The sequence below is a fragment of the Kryptolebias marmoratus genome, linkage group LG9, assembly GCF_001649575.2.
Source record: "Kryptolebias marmoratus isolate JLee-2015 linkage group LG9, ASM164957v2, whole genome shotgun sequence".
Taxonomy (NCBI): Eukaryota; Metazoa; Chordata; class Actinopteri; order Cyprinodontiformes; family Rivulidae; genus Kryptolebias; species Kryptolebias marmoratus.
In genome coordinates this window covers 26,570,602-26,593,997 of record NC_051438.1, presented here as the reverse complement: position 1 = coordinate 26,593,997, position 23,396 = coordinate 26,570,602, and the positions used below count along the sequence as shown (strand labels likewise).

At 37.4% G+C, this 23,396-nt stretch overlaps 1 protein-coding gene across 4 annotated transcripts in view; it reads right to left on the bottom strand.

The window, feature by feature from the left end:
• The window catches only part of ldb2a (LIM domain binding 2a), a 93,098-nt gene extending 69,722 nt beyond the window's left edge, over nt 1–23,376 (bottom strand). For 3 of the 4 annotated variants that reach the window (XM_017417533.3, XM_037977395.1, XM_017417536.3), the window contains exons 1-2: nt 23,077–23,375; nt 842–944 (exon numbers count right to left, since the gene is read on the bottom strand). In XM_017417533.3, coding sequence (XP_017273022.1) covers nt 842–944; nt 23,077–23,208 — 235 coding nt within the window. In that variant the 5' untranslated portion in view covers nt 23,209–23,375. Of the gene's footprint in view, nt 1–841; nt 945–23,076 lie in introns of all 4 variants that reach the window. The other variant, XM_017417535.3, reaches the window with a different exon arrangement.
• Between the last annotated feature and the right edge of the window lie 20 nt (nt 23,377–23,396).

The following is a 23,396-nucleotide window of genomic DNA, read 5'->3' as shown; positions in this document are numbered from 1 at the left end:
AATATCAAGACTTCAGCCTTGTCTGCTCATTGAAGCAACACAATAAATGAAGGTTTTGCTGTCGTTAAGCAACTGCTTCCTGCAGCACGAACACAACCATGCAATCCTGGTCCTGCAGGGCCACCATCCTGCATGTTTTAGTTGTTTCTCTGCTTTGACACACCTGATCTGAATGAATGAGTGATTAACAGGCTTCTGCAGAACCTGAAGACCTCCACCAAGACAACATGTACCTCCTTAGCAGAGGTCACAGTTTCTGTGTGGACAGGGCCGAAGTTGCATTGACTCCTGATGTGATGCAAACACTCATATTTTTGGTAGTTAGTGGATCTACTATGGACTGGTGAACATTGGAAAGATCCTCAAAGAAAACTCAATAAAATGCCAGTAGTTTATAAATATAAAACAATACAAATATCAGTTTACTAAAACAATGCAAGTTTCATTAAATTAGCTAAGTGTTTCAAACATGACTGTCGTTTAGCAAACACTGCTTCCTGTTTGGAGAGTCAGATTTTGGGTGTAAAAAAATGTTGCAGTACACAGTATATGAAGATATAAATATCAATAATTTAATTTTAATGCTTACAACAGTGGTATACTGTTGATATGGATCCAAGAAAAAAATCAATTTACCGAAAAACAACCAGCAGCAGGACATTAACCCAACTGAATGATGGTGGAAAAACTCTGATTTGTGCATCAAATATAGAAAGCTTTTATATCTAACATAAGTAACACAGACTTATTCTAATTTCCCAAACAAATGGTTTGTTTTACCTACACAAATGGGATTAGAAACACACAGACAAATGAGACAATTGGATTATTTTTCTCTTACTGTATCTCTTTGGTCCATCTTCGAGGCAGAAGGAGAGCGTAAGAGTGGCGTCCTCCTCAAAAAACTCAGTCGCGAACGCATCCCACCACAAACTGTCACTTTCCTGTTAGAGAGCACGAGAAAATCAATCATTATCAGGACATCTTAACAACTTCTCTTCTCAGACTGACACCTTTATTTCCCTTTTAAAAATAAGAACGTGATCAACAATAAATGAACAGTATAAAACAGTGTTCTGTTTGTATTTAACTAAACAGATACGTGTTATTAAAAGTGTCTGAATGTGCATTTCTGCAGCTCTGACAGAACCACGGAGGATGTTTGTCTTCTTGTTTTTTCACCAAGCTAAGCTAATATCCTCCTGGTTCCAGCTTCATATGAAACTCCCAGACATCGGAGTGATTTTATTCTTTTCATCTCGCTGTCAGTCAGACGTTCAACATCTGTATGTATTTGTTAAACCAGTTTTAGGCAAGTTTTAAAAGACGTGCTGCAATATTTTACATTATAAAATAAAAGAATTCTGCTTCATAATTTGAGGTTATTTGATCCTCTGTCCTAGTTTTAAGTTTTAACTTAAGTTTAAAATATATTATGTGTTTATTTATTAGTTTGGTGAACAATGACACACCTACTGACCCCAAAACTACTAAAGAGAAGCGCAACTCTTTTGTTTCTATCATGTATTTGTTGATTAAATACAACAAATTACACAGTTTAAATCAAATGTTCTCTAGATGTTAGTATGAAATGTTTCTAACTCTTGAATTTTTCCCCATAAAATGTGTTCTACACTTTACTTGTTACCTTAAAAGCCAGATATTTTCCCAGAATGTATGTTTATCCAAGACTTAAATCGTAAAAATTTGTCCGTCATATAAATTTATATGTATTTTTCATACATTTCAGTCTCGTGTTTCAATAAAAAGTAATTAAACAATTAAGTTTCAGTGGTAAAATGACTGGTGTACTGGTAAGAATGACCTTAATAAAACTAAAATGAAATCCTTAAAGCCCAGTTTAAAGTGTGTGTTTTGAGCTGGCCGAGGTTTTTCCTAAGCAGAAGCCTTACAACGCCCGTTACTTTTCCCTTAAGCCTGGACTTTGAAAGAGCCTCGCCTGAGGTTCCTACAAGCCTGAAATACCAGCTGATGCCCAGCAGTTTTATAATTCTCAGGTCTTACTAACGTAACAGCAGGTGGGTTTTACTTTGACATAAGCTCTAACCAGACAGCTTTCAGATAGCTTTTATACGTTTACAGATATTTCTAACGAATTAATAACTAATTAATGATATTTTTAAAGCTTACACTAGTAACAGTATATGTAGCATGACTTTGGAAGATGTAATAGTAAAATTCAGTAGATGTTGTCAAGAATGGATAGTAGGAGATATCTGCAACACAAGAATTATAAAAAAGAAGAGTATCCAGAGTCCTACAGCAGGGAGAGTGACTCCTCACCCTCTTCAGAAAAAGCCCTGGATAAGGTGGGATAATCCCCCACAATGCCCTCTTCCCTCCCTCTTCCACCCACCAACATTTAGCTGATGCTAATTTACTCTGACATGTTATGACAGATCACCACGTTTCAGTCGGTGCCGGGGCCGAGGAATGGCAAGCACTTCCCAGATGTTGACAATTAGCGTTGTCACCATCGAGCAGTGTCAAGCCCGACGAGCAGCGACCGGGGCGCCCCGTGGGTCAGCGAGTCACACACACGATGAGTCTGATGCAAAGAGGAAGACATGCAATGCAGAAGACCCGAACGTGACCCTCATCCAGCGGGGTGATCAATAAGTGATCATGAGTGGAGCAGAGGCAAACCATCCAGCTGAACTGTGGATGACACACTGAACTCCTCCATGAAGGTTTGCAAAAAAAAAGGCAAAAATACACAGAATCATAACTTTTCTACACTTTCCAACCGTGCTAATTAACATACTCCTACTTCTTTTTATTGATAGCTTATTCATTTGGTCCAAAAATGTGTGAAACTTCCAAACTTCATCTCGATTTTTGCCTGAGCAAAGTTTATAAATATTACTTTAAATTTACACAAACCAAGAAAGCAGCAGAAAAATGTCACATCTGAAAAGCTGAAAGCACCAAATATTTGCCAGTTTTGCTTCATTAACCAGTTACAAAAAATCTTGTTGATGATTTCATACAATAAAAGAACATTTTAATTAAATTTTAGCAAAAAAAAAAAAAAGCAGAGTGCTGCATGAACTCTTCCTGCAAAATGTCCTGCATTAAAAGTACCAAAAGTTGCTTGTTTAACCAGCACAAGCTGAGCGGGAGAGATCACCTTTGACAGGAAACTATTGACCTGTAATTATAGCGCTCCCACTGGGTCAATTAGGGTAACTGCTTATCCCAACAGCCCAAAAACACATCCCTCACCCTCACTGTAAAACTCCAAAACAAACTAAGAACTGACCGAATGCCAGGATCTCGTTTAGGTGCATCTTTCCTTCAGAATTTCCTGAAAATTAATTGAATTGGGAAATATAGGGGTCCAGCACAAAGCTCTGACTATCTGTCCACTGGGAATGAGCTGCAGTGTGTGTTTATGTATTTGACTGACTGTGTCACACGGTGAGAATCAGCAGCTGTGAACAGACAGCATGTGTGTGGTGTCATGTGAATACATCTATTTCAGAAAGACAGAGAAGAGTGACACACCAGGACAAAAGAGACAGAGACAGAAGGACTGACTTCGGTGCTACTCAGCATTCAGACGGAGTTCAACCCATAATCCAGCAGTGGGAGGAGGGTGGAGGGGGGGCGGCACTCCTGGGATTGACAGTCAAGTGAAGGATGACCAACATGCTCGCTACACTCACACCACCATCCTTTCTGCACTCAGCGTTCGAACGAAAAACGGTTTAAATAAAACACTCCTAAAAAGAAAAACAAAATCTCACGAGCTGCATTCATGACGAATTGTTCAGAGCTGAAAGCTGGTTGCTTTAAATTGATAACCAGCAATAAAAAAAAACTGTCATTGTTTCAAATGTCTTTCTTTTTTTTTTTTACTGGTTACAAACACATGTCGTTGAAAGCATATAAATACAAACATCATTACTTTAGTTTCCAAAAAATCTTAATTTTCTTGACACTTAAAAGAGCAAGGAAAACAAACTACAGTCCTGTATTTATTACACTTAAGAAGAATGTTCCCAACAGCAGTGGAGAGGCTCATTTAGCTATATTATCACATCTCTGTCTTCAAAATGCTTTAAATAAAACTTTTACTGATGGTTAAAACACTCCAAGGTTTTAATATGACTACTCCAGAACAGTCTACATGGTCATACATGATTTAATAAATTTGTGAAACAGAGGCTAAAACTAGAAAACGTTCTCTATTTCCTGTTTTCGATGTCAGTTACACATTTTATGATAGGATTAGAGAAATGAAAGTAACTATCAGGGAAAAAACACTGAATACTGCTTTAATTTTAAATTTACATTTGTAGATTTTTGTGAACTTCATGACTTGCAAAGCTAACTTCTTAAGACAATTATTAAATGACCATTTAAACATTAGCTACCACAGAAAATACGGCTAATTTAACACTGAAAGGTCACTAAAAGGTTCAAAACTAATAATTAAATACGACATGAAAAAATAATAACCTACCTCGTGTGCTTATCATCCTGATGACAAATAAACACACAGTGTGTTACTTTTACTTTTAAGGACTTTTATTGCTTTGTGGTCACCTGTGCTAACTGATGAGCTACCTGCTAGTTAGACTGCTAGCCTTTCAAAATAAGAGCTTCATACAAATAAAATAACTGAAGTAAATCATTTACTACCAATTAACTGATTAAAATAATAATAATAATAATAATAATAATAATAATAATAATAATACACATACTTTATTTTTTGTATTTTGGGGAATTATGTTTTTCTTATTGTTCTGACTGCGTTACTAATAAATTAGGGTTTCAAATAACAAAAACAAGCATTATTGTTGTAGGGATTCTTGCTATTTTCATCATTTATGGAAAACAAATACTTAAAATTATTGAAATTTTTTAAAATAAATTACACTTTCATATAGAAAGCCACTTAAAACCAACAAAACTACTAATAAGTACAATAAAAAACAGCGTACACTAATATATTATAAAACAGTAAACAGTAAATTAGTAACACTACAATTGTTGGTACACATTTTATGATATTATTACGAGCCTTTTTATTGGGCAGTAGATATTCAAGTTTACCATAAAGGAATGGTTTGTAATTTACCATAAATGAAGCAGATTTAAACCTTTCTACTGTTATTTCATCTCCATTTCAAGGACTGTGGCATTTCTTAACCTTTCTTTAAAGAGAAGTGTTACACTAAAGCCTCCTGTTTCACAGAATTCTGTCTTTATTTTTAAGAAGAGGGTTAGTTCACCTCATTTTATCGAAAGTTAAACAGCGTCTCACATGAGCATGGGCCAGTATAAGATTCTGATGATAATCTTGAGCAAAAATATCACAGTTTTAGGGTTTTATGGTAAAAAAAAAGTTGAAAAATGATTTATCTGCTTTTATTTTAAAATAAAAACACAATATCCATTATTTTTGCTGCCTAAATAGCATCATATATTGATTAATAATGGTTATTGTATAGGTAAAAAAATTAAAATGAAATATTTATTAATAGAGTAGCGTGCTAACTCTCGTAGCATGCTAGTCTTCTTGTAGCTTGTCGCAAACATTTGTTTTAAAAGAGAGACGGTGTTGCTTCTCTTGCAGTCAACTTACAACAGCGTTTTCTGCCAGATAAAATGTATGACCAACGGATATCATCTTTTTTTAACAAGAATAAAAACTTTAGGGGGATTCCTCCCTCAGTTACCGAACACAACTGAAGGCACAGAGCAATAAGTGGGAGAGGGGGACAAACCAAACAAAGATATCTTATTAAAAACGGCTTTAAACCATAAAAAAGGTACAATAAATTTAGTGATTTTGACATTGTGACTTTTTAACACTATGGTATGCCTTGAAACTGTTAACCAGCTTTTTTTCTAACTATGCCTTTTCTTCACTGTTCTCAATATTTACTTGAAACCAAACCTTTTTACAAAATAATATTCTCTGCTCTAACTCAATACAGTTCATTTTGGCAGTTTCCTGGCATTTGACTCAGGCCTGAAACCATCCTAAAAAAAAAAGAGCATTTCACAAAGAGCAGAGTTGACAGCAATGTCTTATTGTCTTGTCTCCATTAGCTCTGCACAGCCCAGCAGGGTTCAACCACAGAGGGTTTGTGTATCTGATGAAAAGCCTTCCACCCAGACAACAGAGGAATCTGAAAATAGCCAGCATATTTTATAATTACGAAAAGCATTTAGTTCAGGCATTCATCACAATAAATCAGATGGGATTTGCAAGTTCCTCATGTTTTATTAATTCATGTAAGGGTGCAAGCTAATGAACCCTACTCAAATATTTTTATCATATCCACAAAAAGTCCTCTTAAGAATCAGCAAACATTATGCCTCCGTATTGAAGAATTCAGGAAGCTTTTGGCTGGAGTGTCCCTGAATTGTGAAATGTGGCTAGCTGAGCCTTGGACCAGCCAGGTTTGGCCCAGATCTAAGGAAAGAGGAGAAGCTGGACCCGATCCAAGAGCTAAAGCCCGGCCAGTGAACACAAGCCATATGAATCCTCCAGCTAAAGCAGAACGCACCTCAGAGGAGGCTCGCAGTGCTGTTCAACAGGAAATGTCAGGAGCTTTGATTTCATTCTGTCGCTGCTAACTAATAAAATTGTAAATGACACATATTTATTATGAAAAAGAAAAGCAGCATTCCTCTGTTTCAAACCTGTAGCCAGTTTGTTTGTTCTGCCCGCTGCTGAAAGCAACCGGTAGCAGAACGTCTTATGAAACACTAAACAGACTTTAATGAAACTTTCAGAAAGTAATCATTGTGTTGACATCTACAACTGCTTAACTTTTGGAATCAATGTGATTCAAGATGGTCGCCACAGCAAAGTAATCTAAGAAAGAACAAAAAATGGCTACAACTCAGTCAATTTTAAATTACTGACCTCAAATTTGATGTAGACGTTTAGAATGACCCCCAACTTATACTCTGAGCTTTAAAACACTGACATTTACATTTAGAGTCAGCTCTGTCTGTCTGTTAGCAAAATATGTTGTGAACCACTGAACAGATTTGAATGAACTTTTAAGGGAATAACACAACTCTGCAAATGATTAACATCTGGAGCCAGTCTCATCCGAGATAGCTGCCACGGCCACATGACTTTAGAAAACACAAAACTACCTTCAATTAGACGATTTTACAGATATTGTGCTAAAATTTGGAGTGGTTGTAGCTGAGAGTCATTCAAAACACATACTTCAAGTTTTACTCATTAAGTTTAAAACTTTAGCATTAACTGTTAGAGTTGACCCTGTTTGTCTGTTAGCAAAAAAAAAATCTCATGAACCACTGGAAGGATTTTAAAGAAACTCTTAGAAAGAAATCTTTGGATGTACGTCTACAACTGGCTGACTTCTGAAATTAGTCCAGTTCAAAATGGCCATCACAGCTAACTGACCATAGTAAACACAAACATAACCCAGTTAATTTAACAAACGCTGAGCTGAATTTGTTGTGGTAGAAGCTTAAACTCATTCACATTTGCTTTAAGTGTGACATCTCGCCATGAGATTGTGCATAATGTTATTTTAAAGTATAAATAAATACAGCTATAACTGTCATTTCTCATCCTGAATCCTCATCTAAAACTCTGTCATGAAAAGTCGTGGGTGATATGCATCCCTTCGAGGAAGGCGAGGCCTTTAATTGTTTTATTTCCCTCAGCTTTTGTTTATATCCGTCTCCTTCCCGCTGTCTGTCTCGCGTCCTTTGTGCCGCTTCCCACTGACAGATGACATCCTGCCTTCATTTACGCCCGTGGACTCTCTGACGAACCACGTGGCGTGACGATGTTTGTTGTCAAATGCAACAAATCAGGCCGACTCCAAGGGACCCGAGGTGAACTGACACAGTTGCAGCCGTGACGGCCTTGACGCCCGTCAGCCGATAAGGCTCTATTGATTTAAATGAATCGCACCCCATCTGAGGGGGATTTATCAATGTGTCAATGGCCCACCAGCCAACCACAAATCACCCGCGCCGGCCAGGCCCTGGAGATTTGCAGGAAATCCAGTGGATTGGAAGGACAGCATAGTGAGGATCCTCAGTAAATAGCAACAGAGCTGAGGGTTAAGTCCCAGCATAAAGACAAGTCCATACAGAATGAAAAGGCAGACAAGAGTTTCATGAAAACACTCAACAATACCCCATAAGTGCTTCATGTATACAACATATATTCTCACATACAATGCACCCACTGTGTGAAATTTAGATGAATTTCCAGATAAAGTGTACATCTCAATCTTACAACTCAAAGTCTCTGTGTTTAAGATGGAGCATTTTCCCAGGAAGCTTTTGTCAGTCCGTATCTTTTTGTTGTTGCCTCCAACCCGTTGTGGCGGAAAAGCCTCCAAGAAGAGTGTAGGCGTGTCTGTGGCCTGACCTTGGAGAATTACCAACGTCTGAAACCCCATTCAGCTCGTGAATAGTGTGCGTCTGACTGGTGTGCAAAGAAAGTACACTGCTGTAAAAGATTCAAACAGCTTCAAGTTACCGAGGAAGATAATTTAACAAAAGTAACAACTGGCTGGATGTTTTACTTATCTTTTTACTTCTAATCTACTAAACTAGACTAATATTTTTTTTATTTAAATACAATCTAATCTTACCAGATTAAAAAAAAAATGATGCAGTCAGTTACATTTTTGCAGTTGTTTTATATCACTCCTAAATTAAAACCGTCATGGCTTCTGATATAAAACTAAGTAACCTCAAAATACAGTGTTAATTAAGGATCCATACTATTTTAAGCTATTACCAAATATTCCTTCCTTAAATTAAAGGCTAGCATTTCTTGAAGGAATGCATAACACCCACTTCATTTTGGGAATGACTGTCAGCTACTACCACATCAAATTTTAGGTCAATTAATGTAAAATTAACCAGCGTTATAGCCATTTTTGTGTTAGTTGGCTGTGGCAGCCATCTTGAATCAGTAATCAGTTCTAGGCGTGCATCCAATGTTTAGTATCTGCAAGTTTTATTAAAATCCATCCAGCGGTTCATGAGATATTTTGGTAACAGACAGACACACGGACCATTATCACTCTGCCTTCACCTTTCAGCGGCCCGAGATAAAAAGAACACCTGCAAAATGAAGTCATAAATTGTTACAGCTTGACTTCTGCTGTTACGTTTGTAAAGAAGGTAAGGTGACCCAGATTGGACCGACTGATGAATTGTGCGTGAATTTGTTCTGAATAAATATAAAAATATGATTATCTCCTAATAGAAAACTTTACCTCAGATGCACTGTCTTTGGTAGCTCTTGGAACAAAAAGTGAAACAACTCCTGCATAAACATTACTGTAATCATCTCAAGATCTCACACCGGTGTTTTATATCAACACACGTTTATTCTCAGGGGTCCTGAGGGTTTTAATATAACGCAGACTTTACATGTTGGCAGCCTTTGGCCACCACACAGCCACCTGCCAGGCATTATGGGAATGAAGAGAAATGAATGCAGAGGGAGAAAGTCGTTGCCCTTGAAGAGCCTCTACATACATCTAAGAAATGAACTTTCTCTCTCCAAATGAAGTCATTAAAGAAGTTTAATACCATATCTGCTTGTTTGTATCTTTCCCCCTGTTCCCTTCTTTCGACAGTGACAGAAATCAGAAGAAGAATTCACGTGAACGTCTGATTGTGTTCCAGTGCAGGTAAGGTCAGGGTAAATATACACTTGTCTGTCGTTTTAACACAAGAACATGAATAATATCAGAAAATGACAGCAGAGAACATTCAGGACTGCAGGCTTTTACACTGAAGGCTGCTTCAGCAATAATAACACGACTTCTGCAGATACACTTTGACAAGCCAGACTGACTTACTGACAGGGGAGTTTCTTAAGGCATCAGCTAAATTTGTAAAAACAAACAAAAAATAAGGATTTAAACACAAACCATGAACACAAAATAAATAAGAACTGATTAAAAAAACCCATAAAGAACATTCACAGGTTTGATATTTACAGAGTTGTCAAAAACAAATGGAGTTTGAAATGTGGGGTTTAAACTCCAGTGTCAACGTTTGTTAGAAGATCTGCGGTTTTCAGTTTTTATTTCAATAAAAATGCTTTACTTTCGTTCATATCACTAGAAATAAACAACCAGAATAACTAGAAATAGTACTTTTAAACACATACTTTACCTCAAATTGTAATGTCTCAATGAAAACCTGAAAAACTGTTAATTAAAGGCCTAGCATTCCTTACAGGAATATATATCTCCTCACTTTTTATGCCAGAAGTTTAGACTTAGATCACCTTGTGCTGAGAAATGAGTTCTAGCTACAAACTTAAAACAATATTATGTGCAATCTCATGCAATGCTGCAATAATGTGATATCTTGCATGATTTGTTAGCACTTGGAGTACGTGTTGGGAATGACCGCCAGCTACTACCACACCGAATTTTAGCTCAATATCTGTAAAATTCACAGTCAGTCATGGATGTATGGATCAGTTTGTAAAAGTTTTGTTAAAATCCGTTCAGTGGTTTGTGAAACATTTTGCTAACGGAGCAAACAAACACAGGCAGGGGCAAAAACATTATCACTCCAGCTTCGCCTCCAGGCAATAAAAAGTGAAGCGTGGAGCAGTGGGGGCAGCGCACAGCACAAATAAGGAGGAAAATGCATAAACAGCAAGCTCACTGAATGACAAAGCAAAAACAGACAGACCAAAATACAAAAAGATAATCAGCAGAAAAAATGAGGAACCAGGTTCTGGATTTGGCCCACCGGCACTGATCTACAAATCTAAATGATGCTTTCTTCTGCTGAGCTCATTAGACCAATAAACAATCAACTGGGCACATGTCTTCCTGCTGAACAGGAGGCTTCATCAACGCTGGATTTCATCAAATATGCTTCAGTTTGTGAATTTGCTGTGGAACGCTGCTGTTGTGAGCACTTCTGTTAAACACAACCTCACCTGTTATTTATAACAACAATAAAAGAGGCCACAACGGTTGTGATATGTTTAAAGATGAACTGAAAAAAAAAAAAACAATAAGCTAGGGGATACAGACAGGACAATAATAGGATTGCATTTTAATTGAAGTCATCAAGAAACTTGAAAAAAAAGAATTACATTTCCTTTCAAATGAAATATTAAACCAATTTTATATTATTGAACGTTATGTTGCCTTTTAATGTCATCACCATTTTCAAACTCTTTACATCTTAAAACTGCAAAAGAAGCCTATTAATCTTACAGCATTTAAATATGTAACACTTAATCTGCATTACGAGCATTTACTGTAAATCTGGATTCAACCAATCAGATGTGCAGAACTAAAATCTGTTTCAGGCTAGAAATCAAACAAAATCAAAACTCCAACGGATTTAAAAATATTCTGATCATCTACTTATGACACTTTAAACTGTATTTATAACTGCAAATTGGCATTTTCTTTCTACCAAATTATCAGGAAGGGTTATTTTTGAATAAAAGAGCAGTCTCAGAGTGCACAATTCCACAAAGGCTGATTAAAAGAATAATTCTAGATTCATATTTGGTTTTAAGTTCAAGATTTGTATGTTGAGTCGTGCTGCTCAAAATAACTACTTTAAAAGAAGGTAAAAATCCTCTTTTTAGATGCGAGTGGTCAAAATAAGCCACAGTGCAAAGCTCTCTAAGTGTTTCACACTCCAGAAATGCAAATATTGAGCTTTGTGCACATTTTTTTAACCAAAGAGTTTCTTCAGGATTTGGAAGCTACAGAAGAGCGTGCAGGCAGAGCGAGACTCCGAGTGAATGTGAATAAAAAATAAGTAAAACAGTCTGTAGTCCATCATTATTCAGAATAATTGAGTTCAGCTCATCTAGCAGGAAACTACATCAGACTCAAATAGCTGATCTGCAAAATGATGAAACACCCAGAAACCAGCACAAAGCAGAGCCGAGCTGCTGGTGAAAATTACCTCAAGTATCGTGTTCCTCCCTGTGTTCGCTGCATCTAATCCAGAAAATACACAGCAAGAAGTACGCTGCATGCAACAATAAAAATCAATGGTAAACGACTACCGTAAATCTTTTCTGAACAGTTAATTGTTAGGCTCTATGTCTGTAGAGTTAACAGACTTGATGAGGGCACCAAAGATTTGGACAATAAAGAATTATCATAAAATCTTTTTTTTTTCTCTTAAACATCCGTCGTTTGTCATCACCCGTGCTACAATTATAAAGTAATCATGCATGCAATTATTTCAGATAATCAAGATCATATCTGCATAATGGCCACAGTCGTCTATATTCACAGATATGAGAACAGCTTGGAGAACCAAACAGAAATGTCATATTTCCACTCTGTTTTGATTGAGTCCCTCAGTCTGTTTTCTGCAGCAGACATGACATACGGTAAATGGTTCACAATACACAAATATTTGTCACAGAAAAAAACAGCTCTGATTCTACATGTGTTCTCATTTTATTTTTCAAAGCTGTTATTTTATACAAAGGTATATTTTTTTTATTAAGTTATCATGCTGCACTACTACAGTAATGTACTTTAAACTGCAGAATATACGTTTCTGGAGATGGCTGCCTATATGTCAGAAGATTTAAGTAAAGGTTCAGTTTTACGCTATTTTAATTCAAATTGCAAATAAAATAAATCTGACATGTTTTTTGTTAGTAATACATAATTCAGCCTAGTATGTACTGGGTACATACCCTGTAAGAACTGGGTAAGAAGTCACTGTCCCTGTAAGTACCAGGTATGTACCATAAAGGTACCCAGTAAGTACCAGTTAGGTATCCCATAAGTATCAAGTAAGTACCAGATAATAAGCCTGTAAGTACCAGTTAAGTAACCTGTAAGTACCAGGTAGGTACCCTGTAAGTACCAGGTAAGTACCAGTTAAGTAACCAGTAAGTACCAGGTAGGTATCCTGTAAGTATCAGGTAAGTACCAGTTAAGTAACCAGTAATTACCAGGTAAGTAGACTTTAAGTACCAAGTATGTACCAGACACAAACTCATCACATACCAAGTAACTACCAAAATATTAGTACCATGTACCTCCCAAGTACAAAGACCTACATTTTCCTCACTTTAAACATCGCAAACAGTGAACATTTTATTATTTATCTAAAAGCTAAAAAGGTTGTTTACGTCACTTTGGACTTCATTACATTTATTATCAATTAGCATATTTTAAATTCAATTCCGTTTATTTATATTGCACCATTTCACAATCGAAATTATTCCAGGCTGGTATTTTAAAAAAGAAAAAAGTCCAATTTAAATCCAATTATGTACAGTCCGCATCAGAGCAATTATTGCCCAAGTCAAATTCAGGGTACTAGCAATTATAAATGTCAATTTCTAAAAAAAAGGGTGTCTAATACAACATCTAACTCGCAGCTGAAATTAGCTGAGCGGATTTGTTGTTGAACAGAATTTCATTGTGTTTTATATGTCAGAATATATAATTTGTTTTTAAGTGGTGCGAGGTTTCAGCACGTCGCTCAAAGATCCTCAACAAAACCCAAAGTGGTTGAAATCCAAGATTTCAGCATGTGACCTCTGTGTTCGAGAACAAACCACGTCGGACCGAGAGAACAACAGGACATAGACTGACTGCAGGCACGTCTGTCTTCTGTTATCTGAGCGACAGAGCAGCCTGGAAGGAACCGAGGGAAAGAGCCAGGAAAAAGGTGGGTCTATTGTCCCCGCATCCTGCTGGATGTGACCGATGCTTGTGATTTGACCAAAGGTCTTTCTTTTCTCTCTTTTCAAATGGTTTTCTGGGAACATCCTCTCAGAGCATCCTACATGCTGTAAGACTTCATTGGAAACCATTTTGTAAACTAGATTTCCACGTATTACAAAAAAATACATCGAAACCCAAAAACATACCTTATGTCTCTGAAAGAGTAAAACTTCAACATTAGCAACAAATTCTTTTTTACTGTTTCTCATATATTTTAGATTTATAATGTCTGACACAAGACAAATTAAACCCTAACTTAGTTATTGTAGCCTTTGTCTGCCTCTTGGTGATTTTTGATTATAGCTCGTCTAAAGAAAAAACACCAAGTCACACACCATCTTCGTTCTGTGGAGAACTGCACCCATTTCAAGACAAACAAACACGTCTGTCTGTTTTGTTTTTTTACTATAAATTGGTTGTGAAATCCTCTAACAAATCTAAAGTGATCTCTGGTATTCATTTAAGGAAAAGCAGATTGTGGAGATAAAAGGGTTTTCTCCTGACCCGAATTAAATCTGGTTTTTGTTGCTCAGGGATGACCACAACAGGTTCCTGTCTGGGGATTCCCAAACACTGATCTATCCAACAATAACTAAACATCTACCAACACGATTTGTGCAACGAAACATTAATTGCAGTGATCTGGGATTTAGAATAAATCAGAAAAGCAGATTTACTGTAAGACACTAAATTGAATTTTAGGTTTTTCTGTCTCTATTCGGGGATTTCACACCAAAGAGCAGCTTTCTAGGGAATAAAAACGATAAACAGGCACGAGGTATTCAGCTCTGACACCAGCTTTTTGTAGATGAGGTTACTTTGTCCCTTCAAAATGATCGGCCTGTCTGCTCACCTTTTAGCGCTATTATTCTTTAATTTAGCGAGGAGGATGTTGGCGGGGACCTTACGAAGGGAAGCAGGAGTTAATGTGATTCAGTCCTTTCTGGCGAAATGATAAAAATATAAAACATCTTTGTTTTTAATGTGAGAACTCTGAGCAACAACTCACTAACTCACAAAAGCAGGCGGCCGTTCTTTGTCAATGAGCCTTGAATAACAGAAATGGCTGACGGAGAAATACATTATTATTATTAATAATAATAATAATAATAATAATAATAATAACAATAATAATAATAATTTCTGTTTAATGTCAACATGCAAACTCATGCGATATTCTCTAAGCTCTTAAAAGTGTCTTAAAGTGAATTGTCTGAGTCACAGCCATTTTTATGTTGGCTAAGGTCGATTAGCTGTGGCAGCCATCTTGAATTGGGCTGACTCCAAAAGTTAATGAGCTTTAGATGTGCAGCCAAAGATTACTTTCTGACAGTTTTGTCAAAATCTGTGCAGTGGTTCATGAGATATTTTGCTAATGCTACAAACTAACAGAAGCTAAAATCTTTATTGCCTTCAACTTTTGGCATTAACAGATAAAACTAATAGATTATTTTGTCAGCTACAATCTCAAAAATAGTTTTAACTGTAAAACAAAAACAATAAATATTTGTAACAAATTTATAAAAAAGTGTAAAAGCATAACTGCTGCATGTGTGACAGATTTAACTCTAAAGGCATTTTTACTACATTTAAATGTGACTTTAAAGTCGTTATTCCACGTTCAGACCCTAACAGGAATAAATCTGCAGGAGTCTTATTTTCTTTGATGATAGATGAATCCAATTGTCACAAAAATATTTGTATATTTGCTCAGATTTTGTCAGGACAAAACAGTCATTTTAATCAGAAAAATAAAGCCCCGGTTCTTTTCCTGATTAATCAAGCACTCTTTTAGTCTTATTAAGGTTAGGAAACCAGCGAATACCGTGTGTTTTGTTCAACTAATACTCTGATTATTGGTTCAGTTCGGAAGAAACAAACAAAAACAAATTCCACGAGCTTCCACAAAGTGACAACAGGAAAAGATTGATCATTTTGAATAAAATTAATTTTGACACTGAACTTGTAAAGCTTTGTTTTTTCCTCATTATTTATCAGAATTGTGTGCAAATAGGGGAAAAAAGCTCCATCTTAAATAAGAAATTTCTGATTCAAACCAGAAAAATTATTCTGGACATGTTGTCCTTAATGTCAACTAAGGTTAACAAACAAAAATTCAAAGGTTACATCCCAAGAGGAGATATTTTACATGAAATAAAGAAATATAAGAACATATAAATAAAATTAAAAGCTTAATTTTGATCAGGCACAGACATTGATGTCTAAAGCTGCAATACTGCAGCGTCGAAAACAGCTTGAAAAAAAAAAAAGAGATCCTGGCAATTTCTGCGCACGTTAAAATTTACGATCCAGACAAACTGCAGGCGCACAAAACTTCTAACATCTCCACCAAAAATCCACATCAGAAGATTCATACCATTTTAAAAATTCCTCCTTTAGATAGGCCTTAATATTTTTATTTATTTTTTTGATCAAGCAGAGAGAAGTAGTTTTTATTTCTTATAATTATAAAAAGGTGGCGGCAGACTGATTAACTTTTGGAGCCAACCCAATTCAAGATGGCCGCCCCAGCTAATCAACCTCAGCAAACACAAAACTTTCTATAAATCAGCCAATTTTACAGATTTTGACCAAACGTGACGTGGTAGTAGCTGAGAGTCATTCACAACACAAACTCCAGCTGCTTACTGTCAATCCTGTTTGTCTGTTAGCAAAATAACTCATCGGCTACTGGATGAATTTTAATAAAACTCTGAGAAAGTACACAATCAAAAGAAACATTGGATAACTGATAAACTGGTCTATGAACAGTGACATAATTTATGAATAATTATAAGATAAGTTCCTTATACCCTCCCTGTAACACTGACATTTTTGTACCTTTTCTGGACTTTTGCCATTCCTAAACAGAAATTAGTTACCTCCTATGACAGTCCTGTGTTGGACCACGATGATCAGTAACTTTAACAAAATAAAAGACTTTCCATGTTGCAGAGTGCCAGTGCAACACACAGGCTGGTGCTCCTCTTAGAGGCTTTTCAGTTGCTGATTGTGTGCTTTAAAAACATATGTCCAGGTGATAAACACATCCTGCCAGGTGTCATATTTAAATAAATGCAGATTCGATGTGGAGCCGCTCTGGTTGTTGGACTAAATGCTTGATACAAGCTGTCCCTCTGAAGCCAATAATAAGACAGACAGGTGTAAAGGGGGAGGGGTTAAATAATATAACAATAAACACACGCAAGTGAGTTGTAGGTAATCTTATTTTTACTATTTTCTTGCATGTAATGAGCAAAACGACCCTGCATTGTGTATATTTTTAGGTAGATCCTCACCAACGTAAACCTATTGCTGCGTTCTTGACTTGTCTTTTTTCCTCACAGCTCAGTACCAACTTGACCCCGAGACCATAAGCCTATTCATGTCAATCTGGCCTGTCGTGCTGATGGGAACAGATCCACTTTGCTCCTGACAGGAACAAGGGATTTCGCCATAATGAACACTCCAGTTCCTCCAGTTCCACGGTGAAGCCAATGAGTCAGGTCTGCGGGCCCATTTAAATAATGAGAATGAGACTAACTATGTGCAATAGACACAAGAATCCAATAAAAGGCCTGCCAATCATTGTTACTGATCGCACGTCTATCAGCTGAGGAAGTGTGACCATTAGAGCCACCGTCAGCAGCAGCAGCCCTGTGGGTATGAGTACAGCACCTCCATTAAAAACGCTTTTGTTTTCCTCCCGTCTCACCCTCTGTGTTGTAGTTTTACTTACAGTGTTATTCTGCGTCTCCGCTCTCTTCCTCTGAATATTAATGTCCTCTATGCTAATGGCCTCGCACCGGCTGAGGTCGACCAAGCTCCTCCTCTGAATGTTAATCCGCTGCCTCATTTGCATACGCTTAAGTGTCAAATTCCCCAACAAATCACCGCAGCCGCCTTCGAACGCCGGGGGTCTGCGCCCTCAGAGCGACAGCACCGAAACAATGTGGTCACGCCGTATGCATGGCATCAAACCCACATCAAAGCCTGTTTAGATTGCCGGGTCAGAGCAGGTTCACGTTCGCTAAAATGAAGGTAATGGGATAGCAGTGGGTCTGATGCAGAAATACAGCCAGGCAGGTAATAAGTATGAATGGAGCAGGTAATAAGGTTGGGATAGAAACAGAGCCGGAGTAATCACAGGAGCATGTGCTGTTTTAGCTGCAGCACAGTTAGCGGTTCAAAGGTGAGCGTTGATCCCGGACAAACACATGATCGGCTGCGCTGTTGGCTTTTTATTTCCACAAGACCTGCAGGGCAGGTGAAAAGGTTACAACTGAGAGGAGACATAAAAATCTATCTGCATATTAAAGGCTGAGTCTTATTGACAAACTTAACAGAGCGTGGAACAACCGTCACTGTTAGTTTAAAGGAATAAATTATATAACATCCATGTTGGTGTTTCATCATATTAACCTGAAAAACTGCTGCTTTTAGCATCAGAGATTAAATTAGATATAATGGTTTTATTTCTTTAATCTTTTAGGTCTGCTTTCAGGTGTGGCAATTTGCTTCTTTTTTTTTTAAAGAAATTACAAAAATTAACATTTTTTTAATTGCTTGTACAAATGAAAGCCTTTTTATTTTTACCTTCAAGTAAATGATTAAAAAAGTTTCCAGTCTCGTTTTTTTTTATACCTAAAAACATGACACATTCTACACAAGTCTGCAAATTAATAAATTACGATAATAATTGCGAAATGCTTAAATGGTTGAATAAAATTAACCGAAACTTTATAAAAAATATGCAGCGTGAATGCTGAGAGCTGAATGACTTTGCTTAAATTTGTTGACAAATTAATTTTTTAACTGATCTGTTAAAGTTAAAACAAGCTGAACAAAAGCTGAGATAGTAGCTAAAATGATCAAAACTTTAGCCACTATTTGGAATCAACTCTGCCTGTCTATTAGCAAACTATCTTATGAACTACTGGACAGATTTTAGTAAACTTTTAGGAAATAATCACTGGATGTGGATCTGCAACCAAATTTAGGATGGCAGCCACAGCCAACTGGTCCTAAAAAGAAACAAAAATTACTATAATTCACTTAGTTTCAAAGATATTGAGCTATAATTTGCTGTGGTAGTAGCTGAGAGTCATTCACAGCACATACTCTAAGTGCTACTCATTGATCTTTGCTTTAAAGCTCTTCAACAGAGCTGACCCTGTTGGTCTGTTAGCAAAATATATCATAAACCACTGGGTGGCTGTTAATGAAACCTGCAGAAAGTCGTACAACTAATTAACTTTTAAAACAATCCAATTCAAGATGGCCACTGCAGATAAAAAAAGTGTATATGACTCAATTTTACAGATATTAAGCTAAAAACGGATGTGGTAGTAGCTGAGAGTCATCCAAAACACATACTGTGGTTTGGGACATTTCACAGTATTGCATAAGATCGCACATAAGGTTTGACCAAAATGGCTTTAATTCAGTCATTTCTAAAAACAAAAATGATTTTAGTTTAAAACTCTGGCATGAATGGCAGGCCTTTAATTTGCAACAGGTATAATCTCCCTGACAGCTTCCTGTTTTGGTGTAAAACCTCCTCCAACTATCCGGTTTCTGACAGTAGGAGCAGCAGTGGCACCAAAAGTTTAAAGGCCCACCTACGAACAGGACAATTTGGATAATTTCCATCAGCGGACCAGCTTGAGTCAAGTCCTTGAGCACATTTCCAAAAGGCTGTGCCAAACCGAGGCTTGGTAAGGTACCCCATTAAAAACCAACTTAAAGCAACAGGAAAGCAAATCATTCGGAGTGAATTTGTCTCAGTGGTGAGCCAGAGAGCCTGATGGTAAGTACGCCCAGAGCTTTTCTCACAGCCAACAATAGCAGCTCTTTCACTATATTAAGCACCTATACTTGCCGGATAATTCTATCAAGATTTCTGTTTGGGAGCTGAAAATCCTTTTGACCGAATCAACAAACTACAGCAAAAAGTCCCAACAAACACTTCCCACCCAAAACCCAACACAAGAAATTATTACTCTACCTTTCATTTGACTTATTTTTTAAAGGAAGTCTCTACTTATTTTAATATGTAAAGACTATTTATTAGTACTCTGATATTGTTTTACAACATGTATAATTTACCAATGTTCTAATTATTCAACATTACTACAGGACAAAGGATCAAAATTATGATATTTTACAAAAATCTGCTTTATAACGTAACATATAATGTCTGTTTGGGTTCTTCAGAGATGTAAAATCTGATTAAATGCTGGAGATTTTCATTTTGCAGTGATTTGTGAAGCTCCAGCTGCATTAAGTCTATTTCAGTTTCAGTTATATAAGTTTTATTACAGCTTTTCACAAGACTTTTAACCACAGACCCCATAAATCAAAATATGGGTTAACATACTGTACATTAATTTCTGTTGGGCTTTGGACTGAAAATAAATATAGTTTTAGTCATGCACGGCTTATATAACAGATAAATATTTCTTAAATCGACGTTAAAGCCAAACTGGTAGCAAGAGGAAAAAAATCACTGCTTCAATAAATGTTTACTTGATGAGTTTAAATCAGGTTCAATCACAAAAAAAAAAAAAACCCAGCAGATCTACAAAGATCGAGAAGATTAATAATAAAAACTTTCATTTAAATCTCAGCAGCGTCATAATTTCTGAAACTTCAACACAAAACTTTGGTGAAATAGTTACAAATTCAGGGGTTTTCTTTAATATAAATACAGATTTTTATCTTTTTAAAAAACAAAACAAAAAGATTTCAGACGTCCTGTTTTGTAAAAAGCAGCTGCGTGACCCGATCGGGTTCTGGTTCTGAAGTTGTCTCAGAGGAGATGGACTGTGGTGAAGAGGAGGCTGCAGAATGATTCCCCCTGAACGCATCATCATTAAGAGACCTGCAGCTAACAGCACGTTACAGGAAGTAAACATCTTCACTCCTGCTTCTTCGGGACAGTCCAACGTTTCCCCTTCTCTGTCTTGGTTAGTCAAAACAAAAAAACACTGTTTATTGTAGTATGTGCAGGGAGAATCCATTTATATTTTTGTATTTATTGAAAACAGTAGCTTTAGGTGAAATTATCTGGTTTTGCTTTCACGGGGATAATTACTATATAATTTTCTTTAAAAGCCTGAGCCGAGCTCCAGTGTACGGCACATCTGGATTCAAACTGCAACTATTGTGGCATTTATTTTGCTGCTATAAGACACAACTTCTCCCTTCTTATATTCACAATAACCATATCACTAAGGAGACATGATACACGCCGACTGCTGAAGAAAGAAAGAGGAAAAAGATAATGCTGCATGCAACAATTTGAGCAAAAATATGTAATATTACTATAAAATTTAAAATTTCGACTGAGAAGGTGAAGACAATGCAGCATCTATTCCACAAACGTCCTGTGAAGCGTGTGCACGTGTGCATATACACATTTGAGGATGAGTGTGAGTGTGTGTGTGTTAGTGATTGCATTTGGTGTGTGGAAGTGTGTGCTACAGGAGTTGAGGTCCACTGGGGCTCCGTATGAATAATGCATCAGACCGAGGCTGCTGCATCTCAGCAACATTGGCTTGGTCGCTCTGCTTAAAGTTCCTCTTTAGAAAAGTCAGCATCATTCTGCAGGCGGCTGCTGTAACTCAGCTGGAGTCTGCCTGTAAAAGATTTCCAAAATAACTGCAGAAACCTCAAATGTTCACTTCCAGCCTAAACGTCTCGGGAAAACCGGGTTTCAGCGTAAATATTTCAAACCACAAGAATGTTTTTATCTAAATTATGAAGAGAACAATCTGCTAATTCAAAGGTTCCCAAACTTTCCAGGTTGAGACCCACAGAGTAGCAGCGGTAGAGATTTGTGACCCAGACTTTTGCTAATTAAAGAGAACAAAGTTTGCTAAACAGTGGCAGCAGAAAACAACCAGTAACTACTTTTATCAATTTAAGACTCCTGTTTTTATTTCTCACAGCTACAGTGCCAAAAATCATACAATCAGCATACATTTTAAGCTTAGTTTGAATTCTTTAGTTCATCTCAGGATCTCACTCGTTTCATGACCCCAAAATCTGGGAACCAATAAACTAATGGAGTAGTTTGTTAAATGGGAGAGATTTATAATAAAAATCACTTATTTTAGCATGAATATTTTCAGACCAGTCACGTGTCATTTTGAAGAATTTACAGTGAGACTTGGAAACATGAAGGGGAAATTTTAAATTTGTTCTTGTTCTTTAAGCTTCTGGAACAATTATCTGTAAAACAGTTGTGCTTTTTATGACATATATATTGTTTTTTTTATCTCCGATATGGGCGGATGTGTCTAAAATAAAGTTTAACACAAATTCTAAAGACAATTAAACTGAACAGACAAATATTAAAATCTGTAGGCTAATCCAGAATGTAAACTAAGTCGTTACTGAATAACCGAGCCATTGTTTGTCTCTGTTCGCGTCTCTCATTGCGAGCAGAACCTGACACATCAGATGAACTTTTTATCTGCAGATTTGTGATCACGGAACAGCTGCCGAAGACAGATGCTCGCCATGCAGCTCACAGTGGGATCAGTAAAGGTTCAGTCTGGATGACACTGCACGCCACACACGTTTAGCGCCCAATGAGTTGAAGCATCTGCAAACTGACACGAAATTAATTCATCCCCGTGCAATCATAAATTCGCAATCAGGACCACTTTCATTGAGGAAGTTTCATTTTGCAGATGATGAATCACGAATCTCTGCTTTTACAGAAACTTATTCCTCTCAGTGGAGAAACTCTGAGTTCCTGTTAAAAGTAAATATATGTATAAAAAACAATAAGTAAATATAGTCTAATTAATTAGATTCACTGAAAAGGCTTTCAGACTGAACAGTGTTTTAGACTTTTTTTTTTCTTTCAGAGGATTTAAATCCCACTCAGGTAGGATTATAACTTTCATAAACATGTTAGATTTATAGAATCTGATCATGTTTTTGCGGCGTTTACTTAAAAATCCTACTTCTGATGGTTCCAAATGATGCCTTCACGTGCGTCCTTTTCGGTCTTCAGGTGGCTCACAGGTGACACCAGGTTAATTGGACACGTGAACGCACCTTCTCCTTAATGTTTTCTCCAACTGTTTCCGCAATCAGTGACTTCAGAGGAGGGTTGACTTGTTTACTTTCACCTCAGGAATGTTTGGCACTTTGGCACCCGAACCTCCGGACTGACGGACCTGATCTTCCTCTCCGGCTCCTGCACACCCCCCTCCCTCCCTTCCTCCCTCCTACCCCTACCCGGACTGGACCTTCCTTCCTAACTCGACTGAAAAACAGGACCGTGGTATGCGCTGGTTCCGGCGGGGCTCACCTCTGTGCGCGCCTGCAGCCGCTTGTTCATCTCGTAGATCCGGTACTCGGGCTGGACCATGTAGGGCGAGTGTCTCCTGTAGAAAGGTCCGAACGGAGAGGAGTAGAACGGGTCGTGGGTTGGGTTGGACATGGTGGTGCTGTGGCTCCTGGCGAGGCGCGCGGCGCGATATCAACATCCAGCGGGCACGGCGGCGCACATGGGAGCGCGATGCTCTCCGAAGGAACCCCCCCAGTCGGAAGCAGCCGCTGTCGAGGCTGAGCTGCACTCTGCAAGTTGGCCTGCCTGCTTCGCCGCTATAGCGTGGAGCTGGAGGAGGG